This window comes from Carcharodon carcharias, chromosome 2, assembly GCF_017639515.1.
Source record: "Carcharodon carcharias isolate sCarCar2 chromosome 2, sCarCar2.pri, whole genome shotgun sequence".
NCBI classification, from domain to species: domain Eukaryota; kingdom Metazoa; phylum Chordata; class Chondrichthyes; order Lamniformes; family Lamnidae; genus Carcharodon; species Carcharodon carcharias.
The window spans coordinates 172,618,592-172,642,882 of record NC_054468.1 but is presented as its reverse complement, the minus strand read 5'-3'; the positions used below and the strand labels follow the sequence as shown (position 1 = coordinate 172,642,882).

At 43.3% G+C, this 24,291-nt stretch overlaps 1 protein-coding gene across 7 annotated transcripts in view; it reads right to left on the bottom strand.

The window, feature by feature from the left end:
- LOC121292611 (girdin-like) overlaps positions 1–24,291 on the bottom strand; it is a 334,505-nt gene that overhangs the window by 29,492 nt on the left and 280,722 nt on the right. For all 7 annotated transcript variants that reach the window (XM_041214804.1, XM_041214830.1, XM_041214822.1 and 4 more), the window contains exon 27: positions 11,348–11,551. In XM_041214804.1, the coding sequence (XP_041070738.1) occupies positions 11,348–11,551 (204 nt within the window). The remainder of the gene's footprint in view (positions 1–11,347; positions 11,552–24,291) is intronic.

Here is a 24,291-nt window from a genome sequence, read left to right as displayed (position 1 = left end):
GAATTCTTGAAACAAGACCTCATCCCTCTTTCTACCAATGTCATTGGTACCAACATGTACATGACCTCTGCCTTATCACCCTCCCCCTTCAGGGTGCCCTGTAGCCGTTCAGTGACATCCCAGACCCTGGCATCAGGGAGGCAACACACCATCCTTGAGTCACATTGACTGCCACAGTAGCACCTAAGTGTTCCCCTGACTATAGAATCCCCTATTACTATTGCTCTTCCTCTCTTCTGTACAGACAGGCTGCTTGTGATGCCTGAAGCTTGGCTCTGTCTGCACTCCTTGGAGGAACCAGTGCCCTCATCAGCCTCCAAAATGGAATACCGATTTACAAGCGGGACCCTAGGGGACTCCTGAACTACCTGCCTGTTTCTCTTGGATTGCCTGGTGGTCACCCATTCCCTTCCTTCCTCAAGTCCCTTCAGCTGCGGTGTGACCACTTCTCTAAGCGTGCTATCCACGATGCTCTCAGACTCGCGGATGCTCCACAGTGTTCTCAGCCACCGCTCCAGCTCCGAAACCCGAGCCTCCAGGAGCTACAGCTGGACACGCTTCCTGAACACATGCTGGTCCTGGGCACTGGAAGTGTTCCCAGCTTCCCACATGGAACACACCATGACTTATCCCTTGAAATTAAACCTTTTAAATCAATTGCTCTAGGCCCCTTCTTTCCTGATCCTCGTTACTATAGAGTATACAAACTATAAACCACAAAAAGACCTTAAACTATAAGCAATAAAAGTAGTAAGTACTTACCCGACCTTACCACTACTTGCCAGTCATTCCTTTCCCTTGTAGCCTCTACTGCTGCAGCAGAGCAAGACCACTGTCTGAAGATTTAAGTTGGATGGCAAAGAAAAAATGCAAAAAGCACCTCTTCCCCTACGCACCGAATTCCCACTGTGCACCAAATTGCCAATACGCACACTCACTCTGGCTATGTCTCACTCGCGATGAGGTCTCTCCCTGTTCGTGTGCAAGCACACTGTAGTGTGCTTCTAAATAGTCCCTTTCTTAAATAGAGCTGAGGTGAGCTGAGATGACTCACACTAGTTAAGTTTCAAATAGTAATCAACACGTATTCAGGCCCTAATCAGACTTCAGGTGATTGACAGTTAACTGTCACACAGTCAGCTAACTTACCAACCTTTTAACTAGACTACAGAACTTACAAAAACTAAAGAGAAATTAAAGGGAAAGGCTTACCAGTTCAATACCAAATTGCCAATACCCACACTCACTCTGGCTGCGTCTCATTCAGGATGAGGTCTCTCCCCTGTTCGTGTGCAAGCACACTGTTGCACGGTACCCACTTATTTCCATTTGTGCCATCAATTAATCTATCTTGTTACAAATAGTATATGCATTCAGATAAAGAACCTTTAATTTTGTCTTTTTACCATTGTTCCCTACTCTGAACCAATGGACGAAATCTTGTTGAGGCATTGGGGGTTTCGCCTGCTGGCTGGAGAGCTGACGAGAGACCCAAGCTGCCTCTTCTGAGGAAGGCCTGCTAAATCGCGTGCCAATCACGCAGTGGCGAAGCTAGCAGCAGGCCTGCCCCTGGAATCAAGGCCGAGGGGCGGATGTCTCACCTACTGAGAGCTGCTGTCCAATCAGAGGCCGGCAGCTCTTGTGCTCAGCAGTGGCATAGGGGTCGAGTCCTGTGATCATGGAGTGACCCAGGCCACATGTTAAGTAATGTGGATTGGGGGGGGGATGGTTTCTGTAGAATGTGGGTTGCAGGGAGAAGGTGGGGGGGGGGGCAGGTTGCTCTCAGGAGGCTCCTTTCTTCCCAATGTCAAGTCCCTCAATCATGCACTGAGTGCCTTTGATCGAGGGACCCCCACCCAAAAAGCTGGCTGCATGGTTTCAAGTACCATATGACAAGCTCACCTACAGCTGGGTTAACACCAGCTGCTGCGGGATGAGGCCCTTAAGTGGTCATTAATTGGCCACTTAAAGGCCTCAATCAGTGGCGAGGCGGAAAGGTAAACCATGGGCCTTCCCACCCATAACTTAGTTGTGGCAGAGGCGGGTATAGTGTAAAAGGGATCACATTAAATAGGTAAATAGACAGTATATGTCATCAGTGATATAAGTTCACATGATAATAGAGTATGTTGATAGTTCTATGTGAAACCTTGTGCTAAGCCTTGTACTGTACATAGTTCGTAGAATGTTCAATAAAAGGTAAAGTTTACCCAGGAGATTTCAACCTTTAGGTGCTGGTGCACTTTTATGTTTGTACACTCTGTCCCTTCTTGTTACACTCTGGTTATCATTGCCTTGTCCTTTCTCTTTAACCTTATAAATTTCCCGTCACTTGAATCATCCCACCAACTATTTAGTTTAGAGACTTATCTACGGACCTAGTTATTCGATTTGTCAGGGTACTGGTCCCAGGCTTCAAGTGAAGCCTGTCCCAATGAAACAGCTCCCTCTTTCCCCTGTTATCGCGCAAGTACCCCATGATTGAAACCCATTTCTCCCACAACAATCTTTGAGCCAACCATCTAAATCAATGATCTTATTTACTTTATGCCGATGTGCTTGTGGTTCAGGTAGTAATCCAGAGATTATCTTTGAGTTCTGCTTTTCAAATTAACCCCTAGATGCTCATGCTCCCTCAGCAGAACCTTTCTCTTAGTGGTTCCTATGTTACCAGTATCTACAGGGACAACAACTGGATCATTCCCCTCCCACTCAAACAATGTTCTCTAGCCCCAAGGAGTTGTCCTTAAGCCTGACACTGGGCAGATAACATAGTCTTTAGGAGTCACACTTCGGCTGCAAAGAACAGTATCTGTCTCCTTAACTATACTGTCCCCTACCATATTCTGTTTCACCAAACAGCATCACCCTCTCCCATCCCACCCAATTTGAAAGGCATGCTGACCACAGTGCTCTGTCAGTTTGCTCATCCTCCCTGCAGTCCCTGATCTCATCCACACGGGTTGCAAGAACCTCATATCTGTTGGGCAAGTGCAAGGGTTGAGGATCCTTCAATGTAACTTTGCTCTGGATCCCCATACCTGCCTCCCTTGTAGCCATACTCTCCTGTCCCTGGCCAGGGACCAAACTTGAAGCACTTAACCTAAGGAGGTCTCACTGCCTCTTTATAAATTCTTTCACAGGATTGGGAGGTTGCTGGCCAGGTGAGCATTTGTTGCCCATCCCGAATTTCCCTCAAGAAGGTGGTGGTGAGCTACCTTCTTGAACTGCGGTAGATCAGGTGGTGTAGGTCACTCTTCTTCTTTTTGTTGTACTGTAGAATGTCATCTTACATTTTAAAAGCATATTATTTCTTTCTGTTTTAAATGGAGGGGCTCCAGGGAGAGATCAGCAATTAAAAACGAAATATGCAAAATGTTGAAAGTATCTGCAATGACTTTGTAAAAGAGAAGTCCCGGCTTGAAAAAGCTTACGAAACCATTTGCAAAAATATTGAGGGACAAATAAGAACATATGAGTAAGTGTATTTTTACAAACTTGTTTCTTCATTTCTAAGCCAAGCTATACGGTGATAACTTTATATTTGATTGAACAGATTGAGTGGCAGATCTGGGTGCAGTGTGAGCTTCAAAGCCAGCATAAACTTGAAAAATGACATGATACCTTGTTAAATTATGCTTCTGATTACAGTAGGTGCTTCCAAGAGCTTTAATCTCCAGGTAACATCAGTTCCATAACCTCATATCCCTATGATTTCTCATCACAAAGTTCAGATGAAATACTAGTTATGTTTATTATTAAATGAGTTTGAGACACACAGGCTGGTGGCTAGCAATGTCCCTTTTTTTTTTGCTGTGTGCGACCTGTTTATCTGTTCATGGGATATGAACGTTGCTGGCAGGGCCAGTGTTTATTGCCCATCTATAATTGCCTTTGCGAAGGAGCTGCCTTTCTGAGCTGCAGAAGTTCATGTGCTGTAGGTGCATCCAGAGAGCTGTTAGGGAGGGAGTACAGGATTTTGACCAGCAATATAGTTCCAAGTCAGGATGGTGTGTGACTTGGAGGAGAACTTGCATGTGGTGGTGTTCCCATCAGTTTGGTGCCCTTGTGCTAGGTGGTAGAGGCTTTGGGTTTGAAAGGCTCTGTCAAAGGAGGATTGGCGAGTTGCTGCGGTGCATCAGCAGTGAAGGGAAAGCATGTTTGAAGTGGTGGAAGCAGAACCAATTAAGCAGGCTGCTTTGTCCTGGATGGTACTGAATTTTTTTGTGTGCGTTCTGGGAGCTGCACTCAACCAAGCAAGTGGAAAGTATTCCATCACACTCCCGCTTTGTGCCTTGTAGATAGTGTGCAGGCTTCTGGAAATCAAAATGAATTAATTGCCTTATAACTCTCAGTCTCTGATCTCCTCTTATTTATGTGGCTGGTCTAGTTAAGTTTCTGTCCAGTGTTAACCCTTAGGCTGTTGATGGTGGGAGATTAGGTGACAATGCAGTTGAACGCCAAGAAGGAAACAGATTAGCTCTTGTTGAAAATGGTCATTGCCTGGCATCTGCGAGGCATCAGTATTACTTGCCCAAGCCTGAATGCTGTCTTGCTGCATGCAGGCACAGATTGCTTTGGGAACCAAGGAGTTGTCAGCAGTACTGAACATTGTGCAATCATCAGCGAACAGTCCCACTTCGGACCTTGTGATGGAGGGCAGGTCACTGATAAAGCATGAGAAGATGGTTGGGCCAAGAACATTACCCCGAGAAACTTTTTTTCTAATCATTCATGGGATGTGGGTGTCGCTGGCTATGCCAGGATTTACTGCCCATCCCTAATTTCCCTTGAGCAGGTGGTGGTGAGCTAACTTCTTGAACAGCTGCAGTCCATGTGTTGTAGGAACACCCATTGTACTGTTAGGAAGGGACCCAGTGTCACTGAATGAATGGCAATATAGTTCCAAGGCAGGATGGTGCGTGGCTTGGAAGCGAACTGGCGGGTGATGCTGTTTCTATGCAGCTGCTGCTCTTGTCCTAGGTGGTATAGGTCGCAGGTTCAAAAGGTGTTATTGAAGGAGGCTTGATGAGTTGTTGCAGTCCATCCTGATATGGTACACACTGCTGCCACTGTGTGATGGTGATGGAGGGAGTGAATACTTAAGGTGAATAGGGTGCTAAATAATCGGGCTGCTTGTCTTGGATGTTGAACTTCTTGGAGGTTGTAGGAACTGCATTTTATCTAGGCAAATGGAGAGTATTTCATCACACTCCTGACTTGTGCCTTGCACATGGTGGACAGGCTCTGGGAAATCAGGAGGCGAGTTACTCACCACAGAAATCCTCTAACCTTTATTTGTGGCCACAATATTTATATGGTTGGTCCAATTCAATTTCTGGTCAATGTCAACTCCCAGGATGTTGATAGTAAGGGATTGAATGTCAAGAGGAAATGGTTAGATTCTCCCTTTTTTTGAGATGCCCTCCTGCTTCTGTGGCAGGAATGTTACTTGCCACATATCAGCTCAAGCCCGAACGTTGTCCAGGTCTTGCTGCATATGGACACGGGCTGCTTCAGTACTTGAGGAGTTGCGAATGGTACTGAACATTTGTGCATTCAGCAGCAAACATCCCCACTTCTGATCTTATGATGGAGGGAAGGTCATTGATGAAGCAGCTGAAGATGGTTAGGCCTATGACACTACCCTGAAGAACTCCTGCAGTGATGTCCTGGAACTGAGATGATTGATCTCCAACAACCACAACTATCTTCCTTTGTGCTGGGTGGCTCAACCATGTCCAACCTGCAGAGAGCTTCAGCCCTGACCCCTACAGGACTTCAGTTTTGCTTGGGCTCCGTGATGCCACACTCAGCCAAATGCTGCCCTGAAATTTAGTGTAGTCACTCTTGCCTCACCTAGGGTTCAGCTGTTTTGTCCACGTTTGCACCTAGGCTGTAATGTGGTCAGGTGCCGAGTGGCTCTGGCAGAACCCAAATTGAGCATCAGTGAGTAGGTTATTGCTGCCATAAGTGCTACTTGATAGCACTGTAGACATTATAGCACTTCTATAACTTTGCCGATGATCAAGAGTAGGCTAGCAGGCAGTTGGATTTCTCCTACTTTTTGTGGACTGGACATACTTGGGCAATTTTCCACATTATCGGGTAGTTGCCAGTATTGTAGCTGTACTGGAACAGCTAGTCTTGGGGTCCAGCTAGTTCTGGAGTACAAGGCTTCAGTACTACTGCTGGTATGTTGTCAGGCCTACAGCCTCGCAGTATCCAGTGCCTTCAGTTTGCCATCACCTGAAAAAAAATTGAATTGGCTGAAGACTAGCATCGGTGATGCTAGGCACCTCAGGAGGAGGCTGAGATGGATCCTGGAACAACGTATTTGTCCCTCTCTGACGTTTTGCAATGTCTGAAACTCAGACTCCAGCTCATCAACTGTGAGATTAAGTTCCTTGAGCAGCAGACACTTACTGCAGATGTGATCGTTTTGGATCAAACTGTAGACACACTGCAGATCTGATTGTTTTATATTACACTGGTGTCTACCACATGTTGCAGGTACAACACATTGCCTGATTGCCATTTCTATTGTATTTTATTTAACTAATTTTAAGTTTGAAATATCACTCAATTATCTCTTTTTTTATTCATTCGTGGGATGTGGGTGTCAGTGGCTAGGCCAGCATTTATTGCCCATCCCTAGTTGCCCTTTCAGAGGGAATTTAAGAGTCAACCACATTGCTGGTAGGTCTGGAGTCAAATGCAGGCCAGACCAGGTAAGGACAGCAGATTTCCTTCCCTAAAGAACATTAGTGAATCAGATGGGTTTTTATGACAATCGGCAATGGCTTCATGGCCATCATCAGGTTTTCAGAACAAGATTTTTATTGAATTCAAATTTCACCATCTGCCGTGCTGGGATTCGAACCCAGGTCCCAGAGCATTACCCTGGGTCTCTGGAGCACTAGTCTGATGACAATAACACTTAACCACCATCTCCCCTGCTAATAATTTTAATAACTTTGGCCTGAATTTCGTGCACCCCTGTCGGTGCTTTTACAGCCAGGTTTTGGCGGGGGTGGGGGGTGGGGTGGGGAGAGTGATTGGTGTGGCTGCATGAAATTGAAGGAACGGGAACAGGATTCTCTCCAGGTTCCCACCCGTCCTGACCATGCAGTGAATTCAGGCTGGGACAGACAAGGCCTGAGATAGGAAGCCCATCCTTGCCCAAATTGAGGCACTCAAGTGGTCACTTACAGGCAGATTCCTGTCTAGCCTCAATTTTGAGGCTGGCGGGAGCATTTGCCTGGCTTGGGGGAAGCCTGAAAAAGAACAGGCTTAGATCTCGGGATGCCTCCAACAGAAGTCCTCTTCTGACTGTGGGCGCAGCCCCCTGAAGGTCCAGTGGCTACTGGATTTCCCTACCCCCATCCCTAGCCTCTCCCCCGACAACCCGATCATCCCTTTTATGCTCCCAGAGGCCTTCCCTACCCTCCCTGCCATGGGACTCCTCCGGTCCCAGGACTTAAGCTCAGGAACGTTGATGCATCTCCTCTTCAGTCCACTGCAGCTCCTGTTGCTGCAGGGTCTGGAGGGCTGCCGACAAGATTAGCTGGCAGCTCTCTAAGGTGGGACTTCCTCCCGAGTAAGGGATGGAAGTTCTGCTTGCAGCCAAGTGACACTCATTCGAGTGTGAAATGGCTGCGAGGATATGTATCCCACCAACTCTTTGGATGGTGGGAAGGGAGACTCCACCATTCAAAAGATTTAGGCCCTTGTTTAACTTAATAAATTTAGTTATTGCTTTAGGTCTTTACTGTAGATTAGCCCACAGTCCTAATTTAACCTTTTTTTTTTGTATATATACCAAGAAGCACCCTCTTACTCCCGACAACACCAAAATCCCACACTTGCCAAATTCCCCTGCTGTCTGGTGAAATCTGCATTCATGTGCAACTGCTCTGTGCAAATACTCTTACTAGGAACTCACTTGTTATTTTACTTACCCCAAATGACATTTATAATTTCCTGACTTTTAGTTTAAACCAATGCCCTAGTTCAGAGAGAAGAAAAGAAAAAATAAACATTCACCAACCAATTATTTACCTGCTTTCCAGTGATATCACACACCCTCCTTTTTTCCCTCCTTTTTTCAAACTTGATTCGAAAACAGTCTGTCTGCTCTTTCTGCTGCTGCTTCCAATCAGCTGCGCTCACAGATCCGTCTGCTCTCATTGCTGCAACTGGCTCAGTCTGGGTCTCAAGGCTCCAGCTTTACTGAAGCACTCTGCCCCAATGCTTCTCCAGCAGATTTGTCTGATCTCACTGCTGTTCCCAACTGAACAGCCAGTGAGGGGTCACTGGTGGTGGTGAGATAGAGCTGAGTACCAACAGCATACATGTAGAATTTCATGTTCTGTTTTCGGATGCTATCGCTAAGGGATAGCATTTAGATGAGAAATAGAAGGGGGCCACATGTGGATCCCTGGTACTCCTGAGGTAACACAGCAAGAATGGGGAGAGAAGCCATTGCAGATGATTTGCTGGCTACAATTAGATAGATAAGAATGGAATCAAGCTCAGATAGTTCCACCAATCTGGATGATGGAGGAGAGAAACTGGAGGAAAATGGCATGATCAACTGTGTCGAAAGCTGAAGACAGATTGAGGGAATGATAAAGGATAGCTTACCACAGTCACAATGAATGTCATTATGACTTTAACAAGGGGCATTGCAGTACTGTGACTGCCTGGAAACTTGACTGGATGAATTCAGACATAGAATTGTAGTTGGGCATGGTTTTGGAAAGCGACAACACATTCAAGAACCTTTGAGAGGAAAGCGGGGTTGGAAGTGAGGCAGTAGTTTGCAGGTACAAAGCAGTCAAAATTAGATTGTTTAAGGATTTAGGATGGGGGTGGGGCAGTGGGGTAATCCTCTGGAGGCACAGGTTCAGATCCCACCACAGCAGCTGGTGGAATTTAAATTCAATTAATAAAGTCTGGAATTGTGTGCTGATCTTAGTAATGATGACCATGAAACTATCATCAAATGTAAAAAAAAATCATCTGCTTCACGAATCCCCTTCAGGGCAGGAAATCTGCCATTCTTACCTGGTCTGGCCTATATATGACTCCAGATCCACAGAAATATAGTTGACTCTTAACTGCCTTCTGAAATGGCCCAGCAAGTCACTCAATTCAAGAGCAATTAGGGGGGCAACAAATGCTAGCCTTTTCAGCGACACCCACATCCCATGAAAGACTGAAAAACACTTCTGCCGATTTGATTTTAATACAGTGAGGATGGAAGGAGGAGAATGGGGAACAATACATGAGGAAAGGAAAATATTAAAAATATCAGCTAACATGGGGCCCAGAAAAGGAAGTTGAGTGGTTAAATTTGATTGGAACAGCATCAAGGGAGCAGGAGATGCATGTCATTGACAAGGTGAGGTTGGAGAGATCATTTCAGGAGATGAGATGGAATCTAGAGAAATGTGAGTTCACAACGAGAGCAGCAGTGGGTTTTTGTGAAAGTTTGTCCTGATAGACTCGGGGACAGGAGAGAAGCAGCAGAGGCAGCTGAATGGATGGTTTTCATCTTTGTGACAAAAACGTCTATGGTCCACACACTTATTATTGGAGGTGAGGGAGGAGGAGGCAGGGTAAGGTGGTTCAAGAAGATAATTTATAGTACAGAGAAGGTGGGGATTATTTTGGCGTCCCTGGTTGATCTTTGCATAGTTGTGGTGATGAAGCGCATTGTCTGATAGTGCTTTAAGTGGTCCAGCTAGGTCTGGTGATGAATGGCTAGACCAGTTGTTCATCAAAGACTTTCAAGTCTGCGTTCCTTGGGGTGGGGATGAGGGGGACCAGGAGGAACAATTTGGGTGAGAAAGACTAATAGCTCTTCTGGGGACAAGGGCATTAAAGGTGATGCAAAGGGCATGATTTAGCAAATCAATAGCTATCAAGGTGTCATGATGAATTGAAGGCCAAAGGCTAAATAGTTGAGGATTTGAAATTGCAGTGGCAATTGACTCGAGGAAGAGTTTTTTTCCAGGGATGGACAGGGAAAAAGTTTGGTTGGGAGGGGTAATGGGAGTACGGGTAGAGAGCAATTTGAGGAAATGATCAGTGATTGCCTTTTCAGTGATTGTGTAATAATGGGGGTTTAACGACTGCCTGAAACTAGAGAAATATCAAACAGTCTGAAGTCTGGAAGTTCATTCAGTGTAAACCTTCTTCCTTCTAAACCTTCACACAGGTGAAAAACACAGACCAATGAAAGTAACCAACCCACAGATAGGCACGGACAACAGCTTCCACTAACATAAGGGGCAAACAACTCACAGACCAAGAACAAAGTGCTTCATCTCTTAAAAGTCACATTGCTCTTATTGCTGACGCAATGGTGTCAATAAACCCTAGTGGAGTAATGCACTCTTCTCAGAACCACCATATGGTCAAAATGTTTTATGGATTTATACACGTGAATATAAATCCAATTCACATTGATATTTCTTTTTTCCCCCAAGCAATGTTTTGTAGATCAAAAAAATTATTGATCAAATTTTCTGTGAAACAGTAATTGACTAACTTGGCACATTAGGGACAGAAGAAGGTCACAAGTGTCTGAAATTACAAACAGACACTTTTAATAGTTTAGAATATCACAGATGACACAAAATCAGAAAACTGGGAGAGTGTAGCATACAGTATATTGAATTAAGTGAAGACAAGCGGGAAAATACTTTTGTTTTTTCCTGGCAAGTTTGTTGCAGATCTGAAATATTTCAATTACATTTTTATACAAGTGTGATGCTGTAAAAAGCAAAAGTGTAAACAGGAGTTTAAAAAGTTTACACAAAAAGTAAAGGATAGAAAAAATTATGCAGCTGCTAAAATTCTCCTGATGAATAAGTTTGATTTAGATCTTTTATTTGTGTCTGTGTTTGTGCCTCAGAGCTATAACGTGTTTGAGAAATTATCTGTAATGCAAAATAACTATTTTTTGGCAATGAAGTTTGAAAACTACTTTGGTGATGGTCAACATTCAACTCTAACATTTCTGCAGTCTTAACTGATTGAGAGCATTACAGGTCTAATGCCCACAAAATCGTATTTATAAAATAGTCAATCTTTAATATGACAGAATAAATAAACGATTTCATGTTGTTACTACAGCACTAAAGCAAAAGTAATTGCCATCTATTGGTCTCATTGAAGTGTACTTTCAAAGTTAAATTTTTCAAATGGATGGCTGGTTTTGATAAATCAGCAATGCAGCAAATCTTTGATGCCGTGTTCATCTATCCATATTATTAGTTCTTAATGTAAGGGACAAAACAATGTCTGATAATTCACTTCAAATGCAGTCAAACAATACCTTTAGGCTTAAGTCTCTGTTTGGATCTGAATCCTGAAGAGCTTGCTGCTGTGGCTAGATTGATAGCTGTTGTGGAAAATGCCATGGACCCCAATTCTGATCTCCTCTGCCCAGCAGTCACCTCATTAGGTTCTTCCAAATTTTCAGAACTACCTGACCATTGCGCTCCTGGTGAGATCATAGACTGGAGCAGATCATTCATGGCTGGGATGGAAGTGAGAGAAAATAAATTAGCATGTTCAATGTACGATAGTCTTCCTTGAACATACATAATTTCACATTTGTTTTATAGCATTCCGATCATTTCGAGGCTGCACCTATTATTTTATCCATGTACTCATGAAAAACTGAGTTGAAAGGCAGTTTTACAAAAAATCCTTTCAAAACTATTTCCCAATAAAGTTATATATAATTTATTTAATATAGCATCAGGAAGAAATGTCTTGCTTTTGTTGTTATGAAAAACACATCGAGTTAAAAGCAAGGGCAATTCGGAGAGCTGTTAAAGCTAAATTGAAAGGAATAGTAGAAATATACTGACACAGTAAAAAAAACTTCTAAGTGACTAGTTTTATTAGACTCAAATGTAAATTATGTATTAAGTTAGCTATGATTCTACAACACAGATAAAAACATGAAATGATCAAAATATTTAAAGAAAAATAATTAGTTTGACTAATAATTTACAAAGTAAATCCTTTAAATCCTATGTTAGCTAATCCTATTTCTGTCACAAATTTTGTTCTTTTATGTTTATGCCATTTTGGGCATATGAAATGATGCTTTAGAAATGTTTCCTTGTAGAATAACATGCTCTATTATTGCTATCTATTAAAATATAAATTTAAAAAGGCAAGAAAATGTTGGTATTTTTCCAGCATAAATTTTTACTCTTTTCATTCTCCTTAGACCACTTCTATCTTAAATTGTGAAACTAGCACTGCTTGCAATTGTCCTCAACGATATTTAATAATTCTCTAATTTGCTACTGGCAAGTACAAAAAATATTAAAAACAAGTGAAGAGGGCATTCAGTAGAGTGCATGCCTCTGTCATGCCATGTCAACTCAAAATTATTACAATTATGCAGCTCTTCCTTGAGGCTTTTCCCTACCTGGTTGATGCTCTAACTACAAAGCTGAAAAAATAAATCTTCTTATTAAGAGATTCCATCTCACTGAGAAGGATTCAGGCCAACCCACATCCAACAACCTGCTCTGAAACCTCTGCTCATTTTGACTGCCACAACAGATTGCACCACAGCAGCTGAGACAATCCACAACATTCTAAAGCAATCCACAACATTCTAAATAAAACAACCTATAACATTAAAAATAATTCAATACACCCTATCTCTAAATGTTAACGGATCCTCTTTAAAAAAATCCTAGATCTGGATCTTCGCCAAAAACTAATCAGTTCTTCTTTCGGCCATACCTTGTGTACCAAGTTTTGTTGATATCTGTCTATTAGTTTTTGAGGTATGTTGTTTACAAACAGACTAACAAATGGGGATAAAAACATGACCTTGTAACAAACTACAATCCAGTTTATCTGTAACCTTGCCCCCCACCCCACCCCAAGTATACCACTAGACTCTTCCAGAACAAATCTGCCTGCTTTTTGATGTCAAAGTCTAAATAATATAAATGATGAACAGCACTGATGCTTGAGGGATCTCACTTTTGATCTTCCGTGACTCTGAATCGCTACCCTTGATCCCTACTCTCTTTCTGTCTTGCAGCCAGTTAGCTATTCAGTCTACTACTTGTCCAGTGACTTGCAAGCTCTGAGCTTATTCATTTGTTTATGTGGCATCTTACTGAAGGCACCTTGGAAATCTAGAGAAATTACATCTACTGCATTACCCTTATTTACTCTCTCTGTGACCTCTTTAAAAAATTGATTTGGTCAATCAAGCCTTTGCCTCCTGAAATTCACCCAGCCATTCAGTATCATATTTTTGGATTCTAGATGTCTTCTAATTTTTCCATCATAGGGATTCCATTATTTTTCCTATTCTACTATTCACTGATATTCAGTTGACTGTTCGACAGTTCTCTAGAAATATTATATCTCCATTCTTAAATATGATGGTATAATGCTACTTATCTACCAGTCTTCTGGAAGTATACCTTTTCCTAATTACTTATAAAATATATGAAATTGAGCTATTTCTTCTCTAGATTCTTTTAAAATATATGGCTGCAATCCATCATGACCAAGGTCTTTATCCTGTTTGAGCCTAATTAGCTTACTGAATATTTAAAAAAAAAATTATTTTAAATGCCGTTATAACATTTCGAATCTCATCTGGTGTCATGTCCATTTGATCTATCTCCCTATTAAATACTGAAGCAAAATAATTATTTAGTATTTCTGCCATTTCGCTATCACTATCTGTGATTTTGTCCTTTCTGTCCTTTAATAGCCCCATTCCCATCCCAACATTACTTTTTATGTGCCTGTGGAATATTTTGTATTCTGTTCCTTGATAATGTAACTTTCATAGTTCCTCTTTGCATTCCTAATCTCTTTTGATGTCTTTGTATTCTCCCGAGTCATGCTCACCTACCTGGTATCTCATTAGTATTAAATTTGCTCTTTTGGCAGAATATATTTTCCTGGAATTTGCTGAACACTGCTTTAAATGTTTTATTGCTGTTTTACAATCTTGTTCACCAGCGTTGGTGCCCATTTTATTTTTCAAGCATTTATCAGTACTTCAAAGTCAGCTTTTCTCCAATCTATTACCTTGGTCTCTGCATTTTTATATCCTTCCCAGTTATTATCCTAAGTGTATCATATTTTGGTCATTATTGCCTAAATGTGCCCCTCCTTTTACTTTTCTTACTATTCTGATTCATTCCCCATTAATCAATCCAATAGCAAATCCTCTCTTGTTGGCCCACTTAAATACGGGAATGGAAAGGAGTTCCAGACATATTGTTGGAACGCCATTCCTTCATCCCTACGCTTACCTCATAAGGCCAATTAAATTCAAGGCAGTTGAAATCCCCTACGATTGTTATTATATGCTTTTAACTCAGTTCCCTAATTTGTATATTTCTTCCTCCACCTCCATTCCACTCTTAGGTAGTCTATAGACTATACTTATTAGTGTGATTTATCATTTATTATCTTTTATTTCTATCTACATGGATTGTATTTTTTGTCTTATTGTTGGCAGTCACATTTTTCTACTGACCATTTTATTTTTGGTAAAGCTCTGGTAAGCACAGCTGCTCCACACCGCCTTTTCCTCTCTCCAGCTTTTCTAAATATATTATACCTGCAATATTTAATTTCCAGTCCTGACAGTTATGTCTCAGTAATCCTTATTATTAGCTGGTTCTTCACAACATAAAACTGACACAGCTGTAGTTTCTGTAGCACACTTAGATGGTTATTGATGGCTGCCCACTTAAGACTACTGAATTTTATTAAATTATCAAGATAACATGAATGAAAATTAGCTTAGCGCAAGAAATATTATAAATTGCAAGTTTTAGTATGATATACAAGCATTACAAAACAGGTCAACACAACTGCATAGTAGAAATTATAGAAATAAGCCTGAGGGAAATAAGCAAAACTTACACATTGCGCCCACATGCAAGAAAGCTATTATACAAATAAGTATTATAATCATTAGGTATGAAACATGGGAGTGTTTAAGTGCTGATGTTCTTATGCTTGTATGAAAGTTACTGACTGTTTCATGATCCAAAGTATCATGTCATGTGAGACAGTGCATATCTTAATTTTGTAATTGTACCTGACACAGATTAAAACACAGAAAAAAATGAAGATTAAGAGACAGTGATAACAAAATGGTTACGTTTGACAAGATTTGGAATTCAGAAATACTAAGGACTTGGAGGCATATAACTTTAGAAGGACTAGCAAAAAAAAGTAAGGCAATTGATTAAGCAAGTTGATTAGCAGGATCTGTCCATTTTAGTGGGTGATAAATAAATCTTAAAAGGCATTATTCTGAGCATGTAAAAAATTCATGCCTAAGATCAGTAATTGTAGACTAATAAAGTGTGACTATAAATGGAGTCTGAAGAAAAAAGACAAGGAATAACAAACTTTGCAAATCATTTTGGGAAAAAGGTGTGAGCTCACTGGGCTGAATATTGGAACTTGCAGAAGCAAGTTAAAATGGTCGTCAAATGGGTAAAAAGAGACATGGAAAAAACAGTTGCAGATGTAAAATATAAAGGAAACAAATCTTCACAGAAAAGGTTAAAATTAAAAAAGTTGCAAATGTGGCTGAAATAGTGGTTGTGCACATTATTTGATATGCTGAATGATTATTTCTTATAAGTATTGAAGGCCAAAAGCAACATAGCCTCTCTAAATAGCAATTATCTTAGGAGAATTAGTGATTTCACTAATGAGCTGAAAGTTTTAGACTGGCTAAAAATAAATAAATTTTGTGGATAGATGGTATTCAAGATTTCTAAGAGACAAGGGAGGAGACTGAAGGCAATTATGAAGGAATCACTCACTGATGGTATCTGAGGAGTTACCTTTATAAAATATTTAAGGGAATTAAAAGTTAAAAGAGCACCAGATAGAACTAAAACAGCTGAGAACCGTAACTAAGTTGGAGATTGAGGGCTATTTGTTATCAGATGTTCACCAATGAGAAAATGACATACAACAGAGGGATGAAGAAATGCAAAAATATTCTGCTAATCAGTAATTTTAGAGAGCAAACTTATGGTACAGTAAAATACAAGAGCTATCAGAAGTCAGGAAATTTTTGGAGGTGAGTAGATAGTATTAAATTTAGTAATTGAGTCATTTCAAACAAGTCTGGTAGGGTTTATAATCAAAATTGGTAAATGTAATACTGACAACTTCTTGATACAGTTTATCAAAGAAGTCATGAAAGATAATTTTCATCTAGATCTGGGGCAGAACTTTCAGATCCCATCGAGGTTGGGAACAGAGATGGGTGAAACCTAAAAATACTGGAACTAGCTGGCGGGCTGCTTTCCTGACCATCTTCTTGATGCTGATCGTTTTAGGGAAGGCGGATTCAGAGCCTGGTAAGGCTGCCCAAAACTAATTAGGCTTATCGAGGACCTTGTCAAGGGCAGTTAAAGGAGGCTGATTGGGACTTTCCAGTCGGTCTCCGGTTTCCTGATGCATTGGGGTCAGTTCACCCGTCTGGATGTGTGCAGCCAGTGCCAGGCTGGGTTATTACCACTCCAAGCAGGCCTACAGGTTCTCCCAGCTAACCTGGGTGTGGGTGCAGCTAAAGGTCACCCCATAGAGGGATTCCACTCCCCCCTCCTCACTGTGGTAGCCTGGCTGCTTTTTCTATCTTTAAATTGATTTTTTTTTAAAGTTGGTGAGAGGGCATCTTTATGTTGGAACACCCTCTCACCTTTTACTGCAGCTTGCTGCTCCTCACCCTCTGACTGGCCCTCCAGCACTGAAAGCCTGCTGGAGGGGACCTGCCTCCATGCCAATTCAGCATGTGCTCCAGTCAAAGTCCTGAAGTATGACTGTTTCCACCCAGGGGCAGGTTCGGGACCTGGCAATAGTCCTGACTTCTGTTTCCCACCTTGAAGTGAAAATTAAGTCCCTGGTATTGTGTAATGAACCAGAAAATGTACAAGAAATATACACTCTGGCACCCCAGGCACATAGCAACCACCATAGCAAATGGTCAAAGATTAACATGATCTGGAAGTTGGTACTACCCAAGAGCAGCAGTCAGATACGTAATTTTCAAGGGGCTAATTTGATTAAATAATGGAACAAATAAATTACGAGAAATTACTCAACGGTACTTCTGTAGAAGACAAGTGGAGCACCTAGAAAGGGTAGAATGTTGATTGTGCAGGATAAATACATTCCCAAAAAAAACCAAAGTTGCTAACATGACTTCAAATAGATTAACAAATGAATTAATAAGGGAGGCAAAGAAAATTGTTTGCAGAAATCTGAAACAAAGAAAGGAAGTGGGATTTACCGAAATGGATATAAGAAAATGCATAACCCTGTTAAAAGGGTAAAGAGAGACCAGGAAAAAGGCCTAACAGTTGAGGATATAGTTAACAGTTAAATAGTTCTTTCAGAATTTAACAAGGTGGCAGTTAGAGCAGAGGACTGAAGAAAAAATGAGATACATTTGTACAGCAACTTTTGCAACCTCAAGATGTCCAAAATCACTTTACAGCTAATTAATTGTATTTTAAAGTATAGTCACTGTTGTAATGAAGGAAACATGCAGCTAATTTGCACATAGCAATGTAATAATGACCAGATAATCCGCTTTAATGATGTTGAGGGACAAGTATTTTACTAGAACACCAAGAAAAGCTCCGTTGCTCTTTTTTGAACAGTGTCATGGGATCTTTTATGTCTACTTTCCTGAGAGCACTGACTGGGCCTCAGTTTAACAGCTTATCCGAAAGGCAACACCTCCTACCACTGTGGTGCTGAAGAAGTGCTGCACCGTAACGTCAGGCTAGATTTTGTAATCAAGAGCAGAATTTTCCGTTTTGCAGAAGAAGTGTAGTGGCAAGTGGGATAGTTGGCAAGTTTCCTGATTGGTGGGGTGGGTTCTGACGCCCGATTCTCTGCTTGAAAGCTGATTAATTATGCATCAGTGAGTCACATGATGGGCACCCTCATGGGATCGAAGTACCTGGCACCATAGTTCAGCTGTGCCCAAACACTCGTTCACCCTCTTACAGGACAGCTGTCTGGTGTGGCCGAACAGCATGCGGTCTCGGAGAAGAAAGCCCTTAATGCCTCGATTCAGCCACGACTCCCTGGTGACTCTCCTCCAGGTTTGTGCGCGAACACTGAGGCGTTCTCTTCCTGAAGGATAGAAGGAGGATGACCAACCTCACTGGCCTGGGAGGAGGTCGCTTGGGAGGTCTGTGTTTGTAGCACACAGAAAAAAAATGAGTGCAGTGCAGGAAGAGGATGAATGATCTCACCTGCTCCCCCAGGGTAAGTCTACCTTCTACTCACTCTAGGCTCACAGACTCATAAGGGCATCAGGCACTTTAAGGGTTACTGTCCATAGGGATCTCAAACACTATCTGCACTGAATGCCTCAGACACTTCAACATCACCACCATCTCATGTATCATCCTGCACACTCAACATCTTCTGCCCTTACTGGGGAGGGTACACACAGCAGCCATGCATGTTTCTCAACTTCTCTTCCACCTGTTCTCATCCCATACCATTCCAAAACAAAAACAGAATTACCTGGAAAAACTCAGCAGGTCTGGCAGCATCGGCGGAGAAGAAAAGAGTTGACGTTTCGAGTCCTCATGACCCTTCGACAGAACTTGAGGTTCGAGTCCAAGAAAGAGTTGAAATATAAGCTGGTTTAAGGTGTGTGTGTGGGGGGCGGAGAGAGAGAGAGAGAGAGAGAGGTGGAGTGGGGGTGTGGTTGTAGGGACAAACAAGCAGTGCTAGAAGCAGTTCATAGCAGGGCAAAAGAGAGATACGGAAATCTTGTTGCAGAGAGGAACAGAACTTTAATTCTGTTTTTGTTTTGGATTTCCAGCATCTGCAGTTTTTTTGTTTTTATCTCTGTGTTTAATTGACTGCCACTGCTCTTCAAGAAATGCCTACCTCCTTGAAGAAGTTCTGTTCCTCTCTGCGACAAGATTTCCGTATCTCTCTTTTGCCCTGCTATGATCTGCTTCTATCACTGCTTGTTTGTCCCTACAACCACACCCCCACTCCACCTCTCTCTCTCTCCGCCCCCCACACACACACCTTAAACCAGCTTATATTTCAACTCTTTCTTGGACTCGAACTCAAGTTCTGTCGAAGAGTCATGAGGACTCGAAACGTCAACTCTTTTCTTCTCCGCCGATGCTGCCAGACCTGCTGAGTTTTTCCAGGCAATTCTGTTTTTGTTTTTGTTTTGGATTTCCAGCATCCGCAGTTTTTTTGTTTTTTTCCATACCATTCCATCTGTCTTCATGCAGGCAATGCTAGCCCACAAGAGGGAGAGCTCCCAGACCAGTGGGGGAACCCCTGAAATACAGGAGCTGAATCCATTCGAAATGACGACAGCAGGGCTGGCAGGGGTGGACAGGGATTGCTCCTGTGGCGAAGGCAAGATCGGCCTCCCCTTGCAAAGCAGTATGAATGAACCCTCTCTGTTGGCTGAACACATCATGACCTTTGCAGTGAGTTAAATGTAATGTTGGATTCTGCATACTCAGGAACTAATTCTACATGAGGACATATGAAACAGGAGCAGAAGTAGGCCATTCGGCCACTTGAGCCTGCTCCGCCATTCAATAAGATCATGGCCGATCTGTGTGTTTTGAAGCCCACATTCCCATCTACCCCCAATAACCTTTGATTGCTTTGCCTAACAAGAATCTACCTACCTTCACCTTAAAAAATATTCAATGACCTCACCTCCACCGCCTTCTGAGGCAGTGTTCCAAAGTTGCATGACCCTCAGAGAAGAAATTTCTCCTCAAATCTGTCCAGAAGGGCAATCCCTAATTTTAAAACAGTGCCCCTAGTTCTGGACTCACCCACAAGATGAAACATCCTTTCCATGTCCACCTGGTCAAGACCATTCAGGATCTTATATACTTCAATCAAGTCATCCCTCACTCTTCTAAATTCCAGTGGAAACAAACCCAGCCTGTCCAACCTTTCCTCATAAAACAACCTACTCATTCCAGGTATCAATCTAGTAAACCTCCTTTGAACAACCTCCAAAGCATTTACATCCTTCTTTAAATAAGGAGACCAAAACTGTACATTGTACTCGAGATGTGTTCTCATCAATGCCCTGTATAACTGAAGCATAACATCCTTACTTTTATGTTCAATTCCTCTCATAATAAACAATTGCATTCCATTAGCCTTCTTAATTCTATCTTATCTCTTCCAAGCCCCAGGAGCAGGCTGAGACAAACCTCTAGCCAGCCCCTCAGCCCCAGCCCCCCAGTTCACCTCAGAAGATGCTGCTGAGGACCCACTAGATGTTGAATCATCACAACGTTCACCTGCACCCTCCACCAGCATACACACACCTCGGTGGGTCCCAGATCTAAATCAGGCTCGGGTTCACTATTTGGGGAACACCTCACTGACAGGTCTCTGCAGCATGAGGAGACAGTGACACCCCAGGCCTCTGGTACTCGGATGACTGCTGGAGAACAGGCCCCTGATGAGTATGAATTAGATGAGCCTTTGCAGTCAGTCATTGCACATATACTAGAGATACAAAGGCAGGCAGAGGAACATGAGGCAGTCGCCAAACTAGTTTGAAAGATGGAGAAATCCACCTGTGTTCTCTCTAATGTCGTAGCTCCAGCATGCGAGCGCATCGAGGTTTCCAATGGCAAGGGTGGCAGCTGCTATGGAGGCCATGGTCCAGCAGTTTCTGCTAGATTTGCACATGGACCTGCACTCCATCACTCTACATGTAGGTGGGATCCATTAGTGGCTAGGCGAGAGGGAGACGGGGCACCTCGACCTCCCTTCAGTTGCCCCTTCTCCTCAATGATTCAGGCAGGGGCCCTCGAGAACCTAAAGGGTGGAGGGGCATCTGTTAGACACCCCAGGACAGTCCACACAGGAGACTCCAAGTTTGTCCAGCCATTCACAATCCCCTCTGCCTGCGACCCCATCAACTCCAGCTGCTCAGGCCAAGGAAGGTGCACCAGCCTCAGAGCAGGAGACCCAAAGCAGGTCAAGTCAGCAGGCTGCCGCCACATGCTACAGATGTCAGGCTGCACCCAGGCTAGTGGTAGAGTACAAAACAAAAATAAAAATACCTGGAAAAACTCAGCAAGTCTGGCAGCATCTGCGGAGAGGAACACAGTTAACGTTTCGAGTCCGTATGACTCTTCAACAGAACAGTGGTAGAATACATAAAGTTAAGAAATTATGATTGGACACTGCTGGTATGAGTGCTCATTTACTGTATATACAATGCATCTTTGTAAATACAATTTGATTCTATGACCCAATATCTCAGGATGTGAATGCCTCTTGCATCTGATTCTATGTGCCATCTTATTTTAAGAGTGACCCAAGAACCCACTCTTCAATGGTCTGCCTTCGTGTCCTTCAGATTCATGCTATGTTTAGCAAAGTCATGTTACTCACTTGCTCTTTGTGTCATGTAAGGGAAATGTGCAACCCAGAGATTGAAAGTGCACGTAGACACAGAACTGCTTTTTTAAGTCTTGCAGCACACTATTGAATAACGTGTGCTCCTGTGTCTTAGAGACGGTGACATCTAATGCTGTAGCATCAGGACTGAGCTGCCTTCCTTGTGAGTGTGAAAGTACACTTCCTGGATGCATTATGTTCACTGCAACCAAGTCAAAATCTAAATGGCTGCTGAAAGTCTCACACGCTGGTGGCAAAGGTAGCACAATGTTTAGTTGACTCAGGTTGTGTGCTGGTCTGCCTTTCACACTGCACAAGTACCACATGCAGCAATGGATACAGACCTTTCCAACGCTAAAACCTTCGTAATCCCCGAGGTTACTGGTCCCACGCTGAAAGATGAGCTTGTTTGAAATGTCTAGAAAGGCCTTCCTGATTGCCTCCCTGCCTCGAGTGGGCAGGCAAAATGCACATTTATCACATAGATCTTATTTCTTCTGGAACCTAGTGGCAACCAGCGTGTAACGGGCATGTGTTCTGCATTGTGCCACTGCGATGGCATCCTCGCGTGGGAAGTCTCCATCCTGGCCCTCTTCAAGTTCAGTCCCTTCCAAGTCCTCCTTGTCTGAGGAAATCTCTGCCTCCTCCATGTCTCCCTCTAGCAAGTGATTTGCCCTTTGAAGCGCCACGTTGTGCAATGCACAGCAGACCACAATGATGTGGGACACACTCTGTGGAGAGTACTGTGGAGCCCCATCTGAACGGTCTAAACATCAGAAGCACATCTTCAGGATGCCAATGGTTTGCTCTATGATGGATCTTGTCACAGAATGTGCCATGTTATATCTCTCCTCCGGGCCACTTTGAGGACATCGCATGGGTGTCATAAGCCAAATCTTCTGTGGGTACCCCTTAAAACCCAGCAGCAACCCTGTAAGTGCTGCAGCCCTTTGAATATCTGGGGCACCTGGGAGTGACTCAGGACGTAGGAATCGTGAGAACTCACAGAGAACCTGGCACCAACATGCATGATCTTCTTCTGATGATTGCAGACCAGCTGCACATTGAGGGAGTGGAACCCTCTCCTGTTGATGAAGATCAGCGGTTGCTGCCACAGAGCTCTTAAAGCGACATGTGAGCAATCTATAGCAGTCTCCACTCGTGAAAAGCTGGAGATCACAACAAATCTCAGAAATCTAGCAGCCTGGCTGGCTTCATCCATTGTGAACTGGATGTAATGATGTACCTTACTATAATGAGCATCTGTAACTTCCCTTATATATTTACACAGGGAGGACTGAGATATGCTGCATAGGGCCCAAGTGGATCCCTGGAATGAGCTGCTTGCAAAAAGTTTGAGTGTGGCAGTCACCTTCACAGCGACTGGCAAGGGGTGGTCTCCCAGCCTCTGCGGCGTTAGATCCTCCCCGAGAATGTGGCAGATGTGAGCCACCACATCCCTTGACAGCCGAAGGCGCCTGGGGAACTTTCTCTCGGGCATCTCCAAACATGAGAGTTTTCTTCAGTACACCCTGGATCGCGCCAGTTGTCTCTGTGGGATGGGTGTCAGCTCCTCAGCCTCTGGATCTTCCTGGGGCCCCTGTGGACCATGCACCCCAGGCTGAGGCTCTTCTCTAAGCCCTGCCAACCGGCGACGGGTCCTTCTTCTTCTCCTTATTCTGAACACAGCCATCAAGGCAACCTCCATTCTGCACTCTTCCTTCTTCCTAGGGATCAAACACATGAACAGAACTTAGCCTGCAAGGATCAACCTCCCACTCCAAGGCTGAAATCCCGTGTGAAGTCCTTGGGCTGCACTCATTAGATGTGTGCCATTCCCAGTTCCACCCTAGCACAAGAGGAGCTAACTCAAGGATATGTGCCTACTCATCCCCCCAGCAGCTTGACAGCGCAATCACAAACAGAATTGGAGGGTTAATTACAGCCATGTGGTTTCAGACTCATCCAAGGCACTGTCAGTTGCAGCATTTGGATTTGAATTCATCCCTGCCTTGCACTTTTGGAATCTTTGGAAACCTTGTGCTCTGAAAGCCATGTCTGTTCCACAATGCTATGTGCAGGGTCTCATGGACCATCTTGCATATGGCATGCCGCTGTACTTCCTTAATGGTGTGGTTCCTCTTCCCTCCTCACATTTAACAGCAACAGGCATGATGACACCAACTCAAATGTGACTCCAAGCCCTAATGTGTTACTGTTTCAAAGTGCACCATGATTCATTACCTTGTCAATATGGCTTCATTATTGTTTTCAGCTGAGCATGAATCTCTATGCTGTCATGTGCAAAAAATTAGGGCGCCAGCTGAATGGGCCCATGAGTCCAATCGTTGACTCCTCCCAAACAGCCTCTGATCCCTCCTCTGGCAATTTATCTCTCAGGGTTTTTTTTTAAACTGCATAATTCCATCGGGCAGTCAACATGGTGGTGCTGCACTTTTACTTTGAGACCAGTTTCCAGCCTCCCCTGTCATTGTGGAAGTCCCTCCGATCATCCTAAAACCTCATGAAGTGAAGGTAGACCTCCCTCTGGTCACTCTCCAGTCACCTGGGGCCCCATTGTAATTGTTGGAAACATTCCCGTCCTCCACCCTGAACCCATCACTGTAGATGTCCCTATGTCCCATGTGGACCTCGCCCCTACTGTCTTGAGGCTATCTGTACCATCACATACAGAGATCACCTGCATCAGAGCTCCAAGTAACCCCTCCAATCCCCCCGGTATTACATGTTCCCCACATACAGGCTTCCTCCCCTGACCATGACAATACCATCTGCAACCCAGTA